This window comes from Eufriesea mexicana, unplaced genomic scaffold (assembly GCF_001483705.2).
Source record: "Eufriesea mexicana isolate 0111107269 unplaced genomic scaffold, ASM148370v2 scaffold967, whole genome shotgun sequence".
Lineage (NCBI taxonomy): Eukaryota > Metazoa > Arthropoda > Insecta > Hymenoptera > Apidae > Eufriesea > Eufriesea mexicana.
This window is the reverse complement of record NW_016909100.1, coordinates 330,835-339,995: the sequence shown is the minus strand read 5'-3', so window position 1 is coordinate 339,995 and position 9,161 is coordinate 330,835. Positions and strand designations below refer to the sequence as shown.

The window sequence follows — 9,161 nt, the reverse complement described above, 5'->3', positions numbered from 1 at the left end:
TTCGCGAAAGGTTACCATAGCGACCGTACGAATCTTCCGCATTAAAAAGATTCTCCACCGTCTTGTAATCTCACAGCCGGTACTCGCCGTATTATTAGTATCCGAGATTTATTATCAGCGTTCTACATAGCTTCGCGATTATCCTTGACTCGACCAGACGTCTGATAATTCCTACGCCTCGGAGTTCATTCATTTTCCCATCGATTAACCGTTTTAAATTACCTCGACCGATCTGCCACGGCATCGCGCTTGTATAATCCACGGAGAGAAGCTGTACCGTCGGTTACACGGCGTCTATTTTTATTCCTCGAGGAGTTATTCGTTATCCGCGGCGCGTAACGTGTCGGCGTCGCGGTCCGTTCGATCGCACCTTGGGTCTATCCTCCAAGGTCCGCGATTACGCTTTTCAAGCGTTTAATTACGGGAATAATGGCGACTCGTCGGCTCGAGCCTTGGGATTCGGTTGCAAGGTCGCGCTAATCCGTGCCCACATCGAACGATCGTAAAGATCCAACGATTACTGTCCAATCTGGATCCCCCGAGCCGACACCGCTTTCAATGAGAATTTATTTCGCGCGTCTCCTCGCTCGATCCGTCTCTTCCGCGAAACGGAACGTCGTCCGCGAGATCGCAGACGATAGGAGACTTAATTAGTTACGTCAGCCTGCTAAGACGAATCGAGGAAAGAATACGAGTCGTACAGCCGCAGCTCGTAACGCTCCAACTTCCCCTCGAAACACCCTCTCAGTTTCCAACTCCCCGGAGTACACGGTCCCCCCCGTTTCGAGCGAACACGGACGGCACAACGGGCTGCCAGGAATCCGCAAAGTTCATTGTTCCTCTTCCGCGTCATTAGCTCGCTTCCGCGACCCGGTTCCGCCTCTAATTACGTCCTTACCTGTACCTGTACCGTGTTCCATCAAATCCCGCGTGGTTGGTTTCGTCACACGAGGATTGCGTACATCTGCTCCTCGAGCATTGTTCCTCGAGCACACCGGTTCCCGAGCGCGCAGCGATGGGCGTCGAGACTCGAGTTCTCTGGCGAATGCTACACACGCGTCGCGAACTCCGCTCGGGAACAGATCCAATAATTTGTCCGAGGAATTCTTCCGTGGAATCTGGTCTTCCCTCGCCTCGTGTGTGTGTGTGTGTGTGTGTGTCCACTCTCGTCGCCCGAGCGAACCGGCTGGAATTCGAGGGGGGAAGAACTCGTCGATCCGGACGGGAAATGGAGAAAAAATGGCGACCACGGTGCAGGAATCGTGCCGGCCTGTTCACGTTGTAAATTGATCTTTATTACAAGAAATTACATGACTAATTTGTACATATAAAATATAAATATGGTACAAGTACTATGGTACAGTAGACGCGTGTGTACGGTAGGTTCTCGTGTGTCCTGTTAGGTATGTGTGCGCGTATGTGTATACTCTGTGTTGTTCCTCGAGCGGGATGATGCGGAGGTCGGTTAATCCTTAATCGTTAATTGCTATGGCGCTATTACTCGTTAAATCGTTTACTAGTCGCATTTCACGGTAGACGGAGTGACGCGCTTCCCTAGCTCGAAGGCAAAACGAAAAGGACCAGGTGGTGGATGAAGAAATGAAGAGGGTGATTCGTGAGAAGACCATTTGGAATATCGAGTATGGCGGCGATCGGTTATTTCGTTGTGAAGCGGAACGCGCGTTCCTCGGCGCGGGAGGAAGGACACGGTTCCCGGAAGGTGTGATCTGGAAGAGGAGATCGTCGCGTATCGATCGAACGCGTTCTCGTACGCGTTTGGAGTCGGTCGCGGGACGAGTTCGGGCTAAACTGAACCGGAAAGAAAGGAGGAATGGCGAAGATCGCGCGAAGGACGACGATCGAAGACGATCGATCATGACGTACGCGTGTACTCGGCAGTGTGGCGGGTTAAGAATAGTCTAGAAACATGGACGAATAGCGTACGGGTTCGTTTAACAACGATACAGGAATCTCGGCTTACGATCGGGCCAATCCGGTAGCTCGGAGAACGATTTTCTCCGCAGCTAACGGGGATCGGCTATCCTGCATTGCTCGGTAAGCATGCTCGCGAGACGTGCAGCCTTGTCCCGCTTAAATGATTAGCCTGAGTCGCCGGAACGCATATCTGACTCGCGATTACCGTCCATGGATACCGTCGAATCCAAATAGATAAGGCTAAATTAGATGCGCGATCGTTCCGGTGTTATTGGCGTCGATCCATAAGAAGATCTCGGAGAGCCGAACGGCCGTGTTCCGTGGGATATAATTTGACGGTATTTATAGACTCTCCGACATCCTCTCTCGATATCCTTAGACGGTATTATAAAATGGAGTTAAGCTGTTAAATTGGCAGTGCGGTATCGGCGGTGCGAGACTGCACATTGCGCGAAAAGCGAAGATGGCGCAAACGACGTATACTTATCGGTATACGCGAAAGGTGGAACGACAGAGACACACGCGGGTGGTTTTCATCGATATCGGCCATCGCGATCACGCCACGGTTCGTATCGGAAAGCTGGAATCTCTCTATTTCTGCCTCGCATTACCGGCATCCCCGATTTATTTTCATCCGATCTATTTCCATTCGCCACGGTTCCTTCCCCCTTCCACGCTCTCCACGCCCACGTCTCTCGTCTCTCTATCCGTGATTCTCGCGTTTAAACTTGGCGTATTCCATCCCGTTCCCTCGGTCTCTCTGCCGTTTATTCGCCACGGGTCTCTCGTCTCACGCGCAAAGAGAGAGCACTCGCGTACCGAGCAACTTTTACGATTACGAATACACGTTTACCGTGGAAAAGTAACACTCTCCCTCGCAGCACCTATTTCTCGGTTACTTTCGCGCTCGTTATCTCATTTCTCTCTCTCTCTCTCTCTCTCTCTCTCTCTCTCTCTCTCTCTCTCTCTCTCTCTCTCTTTCTCGCATTTCCATCGGTTCTCATCTTCGCCTTCTAAAGTGAATTACAGAGCCCTACGAAGTGCGGTAACTGTTGATAACGATTAAAGCTACGATAATATTCTTGAATTAACGTGCGTGCATTAAATACAATGGCTACGACGCGTTTTATCGCCGTTCTTTCCCTCGCCTCTTATCGCGCCAATCGTTTGCCGTACGAAAGGATTCTCTCGCTTCTTTCTCGACGGCACAGTCACCACAGGTGACTACCGCCTCTTTATATCGTATATTTATACTCTTTCTATTTTCATCTTGCTCCGTCTCTCTCTCTCTCTCTCTCTCTCTCTCTCTCTTTATTTCCTCGAATTCGAAATACCGCTTCTTCAGTTTGCGAATCCGGCGTGGTCCAGATAGGTCTGTCCGATCGAAATATTTCGCTTCCGAATCGTCGATCGAGGATCGGCATCCCGTTCATCTCGTTTATCCTCGATTTCCTCGTACTGGAAGCACTCGATGCCCGATCCCCGATCGACCAAACACGCACGGCACGCTGTAACGAGTGCTATCGATGCTGGTCGTGTGTTTCTTAGCGCGTCGGATTACTTGCTCTGGTTGCCTCGGCACCGCTCCTCAAACTTGGCCCATTACGCTACCGGCAGAGCAGTCTCTAGGGTCGAAAGTTCGTGTTTCACCAACGATTCGGTTTCGGTTTCGAATCGAGACCAGGGCAGCGACTCGCTGAATTTACCTAAACGTTGAGTCCTCGACGATCGATCGGTATAAAAATGCAGCACCAACTCGTACGCTAAATTATTTTAAGTCAACAAGTATGCGTCTCGCGTTCTACACGCTATCTCGGCCAACGATCGTTTCAACATCGCTAGAACAGCTTAGAAATCATCGTAAACCTACGGTTCTCCCCGATATCCGAGACGTCTAGGAGCACAGGCAGCAACTGCCTGGCATCCAAACGCGACAAGTTCTCTCAGCTCGTTAACGCGAACGAGGCTTTATCCTCGAGTAAAAGGGGGATGAAAGCTTCCTTACGATCGATCGTTACACGTGCGTAACAATGGCGACGACGATCACGATACGACTAAATTTGTCATTTAACAACTATTGGACGGAGTCGAGCGACATCGTGACAACGATTCCCTTTTCTCTCTCTCTCTCTCTCTCTCTGTCTCTTTCCTAGTCTCTCTCTCCCATCAGCGACCTCGCTCGTCTCGTTTTCTAATCGTTCATACGGCGATCAGTTAGCGATCAGCACGCGGTCGTGCGCACTGATCCAAGTCTAGGTTAGGTGATGCGAATCCCTGTAGACGTTTCCTCTTGCCGCGTGCTCTGTTGCCGTGGGCAGGAGTCGAAACAGGTGATCAATACGACGTGACTCTTGCAGGCTTGCACTCGCTTCTGCAGGATGCACGTTTCTACCTCGAGCGCTTCCAAGAACGACGGATCTCGCCAGTCCATACTGTTCTCCACGTGAACTGTAACAGATGAAAGGTCGTTTCGGTATCAGAGGAACTAGGCACCAGCGTGTGACCAGAAATGGAACTAGAAATGGAAGCAGAGCAAGGTAGCGGAAAGAGGAACTCACGATCGTAACTCCAGCGGGCATCAGGCACCATCAGGCGCCTTTTAGCGTTTCGCAGCTCGAGCCTAAGAAGGCGCTGCCGTAGTCGCAGGTTGTGTATCTTGGACATCGTGCCACGTGGATCCGAGCGCAATCGCGCGCGCCTGTCCAGGATGTCCACGTCCTCGCTTGTGTACGCGAGTATCCCCGGCAGCGCGGATGGCGCCCGTGGCAGATGGGCCCGGCACTGGGCCCGTGACCGGAGCCCGCACTCTGCCACCCGCTGTTCCACCGCTGAAACACCCGCACAACGTCGAGGTTAGAACCCCCAGCGCGCCACCTGAGGAGAACCACCGTACGGAGGGACCATTTTAGAGGGTTTCCACATCGTTTCGATGGGTTGTCAGCTAAACCGTCCACGTTTCTCCGTGGAACGGCCAGATGTCGCTGACACGCATACATTTTCCGCCATCTTCTTCCTAATTACTCGTTTGCCTTTCCTTTATTCTCGCAAGGATCGAAATATCCATCTCGTCAGCTACGACTCGCGCAAAGTCTCCGCAAATAATACGTAATACGAAACGAACGACCATGCGAGCATCAGCGAGGAGGAAAAAGGACGCGTACTTCCGTCGGTCTTTCGAGAACTTTACCAACAGCTAGGTTAACCGAAACGCTGCTGTCGATTTTCCTCTCGATGATGTTTACTCTCCGCCGCGGAGATGGCGGAAAATGTCGGAACAGCGCGGACCAATATCAACTACCTTGGTGCTCTTGAAGAGCTCCGGTGTGCCTGGACGAGTCGCTGGCGATGCTGCTGGTCTCGCTGTCTCTGACTATGCTGTCGTAGCCAGAACTTTCCGCGCGATGCCTAGACAAAGTGGCTGGCGAGAGTTTCGCTGCCCGTGGCGTGGAATCGGCGCCGGAATCGTAGCCTTCCTTGTTCAACACCATCGACGATCCGAGGCTCGTAATTTTACGCTGCATTCGACCCGAGGATGGCGCCGGTGATGGAATCGACAATTGCAATGGCGCTGTCGCTGTAACAAAGTTGCGGCGGCGGCTGGCGTTAGTCACAATACTACACCATCCGACGATACTCGAAGATCGGACGAACGCGTGTGCGACCTCACCTTGAATCTTGAGATCCTCCTCGATGTCCGACTTGCCGGTCACAGTCCTCTCGGATCTCTCGGCAGCCGTGAAGAGTTTCTTCGCCTCGACGTACTCCTCCTCTGGGTCCGAGCCGGAAGCTCCGTTGCCCGGTAGCCTCTCCACCTCTTCCTTCAGATTAGGATTCGAGGCACCGTCGGGATGCCTGAGACTGGAGATGTTGCACTCGCCCAGCTTGCCGCAGTACCTCCTGGGGCTGGCTATGTGGGCCACGCTGTTGGGGTACCAGTAAGAAGCGGTGGCCGGTTTCGTCATGCTCTGGCGGCAGTTGTCGCAGAACTTCTCCTGATCGGACTTGCCGGCGATGTACGCCGGCTCGCTGTAGATGCTGCCGTAATTGCTCGCGTCGTCGTTGAACATCACGTCCGAAAGGGACAAGGACTGACAGCGCGACGGCGGACGGAAGACTGGGGCGGCTGGAATTTGTCCTGCGTTAATGTCATACTTGTTGTAGTAGACCTACGCCGGTTGGCTGACAGTGTGATTTTGTTTTAGAGGACTCGCACGACGATTCTGGACGATACACGACCCTGTCGTTGCCGGTTTCGTTTCGTTCGTATTCCTGCGAGCTGTGGCCGATCGAGGGCGACAGTCTTTTTTCGGTTACGAGGATCGAGAAAGGAGGAAAGTTGGAGCTAGAAACGCAACGAAAGGGTCGGTGACGTACAGAGAAAACAGAGTGGACGGAAAGATCGAGTAGCGTGTCCTCCCGGTCGGGCAAACTTTCGGAAACTTACATGGAGCTTTTCTGACGTTCACGTTCGAGTTCTCCCTCTGATAGGTGACCGAGTTGGAGACGTTTGCGAGCGCCAGTTTACTTTGGTAGAGTTCGTGGAGCCGAGCCAATTGGTCGAACTTGTGCCTGGTCTCTTGCTCCAGGAAGTCCTCGTGGTCGAAGTACGGCCTGGGCAGAACACCAGCGCCGACCGGTGGCGGGTATTGAGGTCTGTATCGTTCCGTGTCCGACATCACCGACATCGAGTCTGCAAATGAATACGCATTTCTTTTTTCCTTTCTGCCTGCCCGGGCGGATGTTGCTTTCTCGTCGATAGCAACGAAACAAATGCTTGGATAAGAAGGACGGAAAGAAAGAAGCGCATTCAGTTGGAAGCTGCCTCTTTTCCGACGTAGCTCCAAGACGGCAAAGTATCGACGAGTAATTATATCGAGCCGCTTCCAATCTCCCTTTCTCTCTTCGCGATCGTTACAATCCTCGAGCTGGCTCCTCTTCTTCCCCGCAATATGATTGTTTCCCATCGGGCGCGCTATATTACCGAGCCCGGTGGATCTAAGAATCGGCTCTCTCCGGAAACAATCTTCCGAGCATTCCGTTCTCGAGTACTCTTGCAACGAGCAGCAGAGACGGAAGACGGGCTGCGAAACACGGCGCGCTATAAACGTCGCGAAAAACCATCGAGGAGAACTCTAAATATTTCCTCGCGAAATACCCCGGTGATCCAAGAAGCGAGGGCGTGACTCGGTGCTCTGCGCAGGAAAGAGAGAAACGTCGGCAAGCTTACTTACCGGTGAACGTCGATACGACGGTGAGATTCTCCTGGCTGAGAATTCTCAAAGGATGCTCCTCCTGATCGCTCTCCGGCAAAGGATTCTCTCCCATGCACAGCGCGATGTCCTCCTCCGTCACTTGGAGGCACGAGTCCTGCATGGGCACGGGTTCCAGATCCTCCACCTCGACGATCTCCAAGATCTCGTCCTCGGAAGACAAGGAGTGTCTGGAAGGAAGCACGATGTCCTTGTGCGACAGGTTCAAGCTCTCCATCGAGACCTCTCTGCTGACTCCGTTGCTCAGTGGCTCGATGAGTGGCAACGGCGGAGGCACCACGATTTCCTCGTCGTCGTCCTCGTCCTCCTGAAGATCCAGCTTCGCCTTGTCCACGCTGTCATCCATAACGGGACTGGCTGTCAGATCCAATCCGGAATCCGTATTAGACTTGACGTTCAGAAGGTTCAGCTTGGCGCCGAGCTTCTCGGTGATGTCCTCGATCTCGTTCGCCTTCAAGCTGTCGCTCTCCACCGTGGACAACGAGGTGTCGTCGTCGTCCATCCCGGAGCACGTCTTGAACGTGGTCAGCTCCTTGAACTGCGACGACTGACCGGACATCTTGGACGACTCGATCCTAGCCGCGGCGTGCCTGCTCTTTTGGATCTGCGACGACTGATTCTCGACCCACTTCCTGATCATGCTCTTCTTGTGGCTGTCCATGAACCCGTAACCGGAGGAATGTTGCTGAGCGTGCATCTGCAAGGTAGGCGGACCGGTCAGCTGCATGGGTCCGTCGATCCAGGTCTCCCTCTTGTGATGAGGATCTTTCAACATGTGTCTGGCCTCGGCGACCTTCGACTTGGAGATCCTGGGACCGTCTATCCACTGCTCGTCCGAGCCTCCGCTGGGTGCCGCGACTGGGATCTTGCTACCCGGCGAATCGTTCACCTTGGACGACATGGAAACCTTGGTCGCCGAGCTCTTCCTCGCTGGACTGGCCTTCGGAGTGGCCGTGTGAGCCGGGGAGGTTTGCTTCGAGGCCGTCTGCGTCAGGGTCTTCACCGCCTTCGTCGACTTGTGTATCGGGCTGCGCTCTTCGGGAATCTTGCAAGGTCTCTCCGCGGCGGATCCTCGCAGCACTCTTCCCATGGCGCAACGATTGTCGCCCGAGTTCAGACTGGGGATGTAAACTGGCGGGTGTTCGCCGTCGGTGGCGTCGTCGGTGCTGGGCCCGACGTAGATGACCGTATCGGCGGACAGGTCGCTGGAGCTCGGGTCGCACTCGCTGTTCTGCCTAGCCGCCTCCTCGCCGGAACTTCCGCCGCTGCCCGTGCCCTGCGTGCCCCCACCGACGAACTTGATCTTCCTCCGCCTCATTCGATGAATGCGAGACGCCAGTTGCACGGTGGTTAGCGTCTCCATGTAGTGCTGAGCGTTGGGGGACACGTGGGCGATCATGGCGGCGTGACACGTCAACGAGCCGAGACACTCCTTCAGTAATTGGGTTAGCTTGTGCTCCTTGTACGGCAGATGCTTCTGCCCGTTGAAGATGGCTAGCAGGATATTGCCTAGTCCGGATAGGGGGATCCCGCCAGAAGACTTGCCGCGATCCGAATTACCCAGGTCCATTAGGTGGAGTCTGCTTCTGCCGCCGGCAACTGGGGAAATTAGGAATATCGGGAAATATATTCGTGCTCCTTTAAAAGATTCGATTATGTCGTCGCGCGGAATCCACGTGCCGGAGTCCTGGAACCCGAGAGATTCGTACGTCACGCGAGAACTCTACTCGAATAAATTGCGTTATTCGGGTCAACGACTCCGAGGGATTCTCCGCGAGAAACAATAGCAGCAATTTCGCGGGGCCGCTGGAAAACCGTGGCCGTGCTCCGTGAACGGAAGCCACTCGAGGTCGAAACAGAGAGCGGAAGAGAAAGAGAGGGATAGGGGGTGAGAGGTTGCAGCTTACGGAGCTCGATGACAAACGTTGTTTACGAGCGGCGACTACGAAGGAGCCG

At 53.8% G+C, this 9,161-nt stretch overlaps 1 protein-coding gene across 1 annotated transcript in view; it reads right to left on the bottom strand.

Moving 5' to 3' along the window:
* Positions 1–4,192: 4,192 nt before the first annotated feature.
* The window catches only part of LOC108547278 (uncharacterized), a 295,432-nt gene continuing 290,463 nt past the window's right edge, over positions 4,193–9,161 (bottom strand). The window contains exons 12-17 of the mRNA XM_017899726.1: positions 7,167–8,804; positions 6,380–6,625; positions 5,603–6,058; positions 5,231–5,509; positions 4,494–4,763; positions 4,193–4,383 (exon numbers count right to left, since the gene is read on the bottom strand). Coding sequence (XP_017755215.1) covers positions 4,193–4,383; positions 4,494–4,763; positions 5,231–5,509; positions 5,603–6,058; positions 6,380–6,625; positions 7,167–8,804 — 3,080 coding nt within the window. The remainder of the gene's footprint in view (positions 4,384–4,493; positions 4,764–5,230; positions 5,510–5,602; positions 6,059–6,379; positions 6,626–7,166; positions 8,805–9,161) is intronic.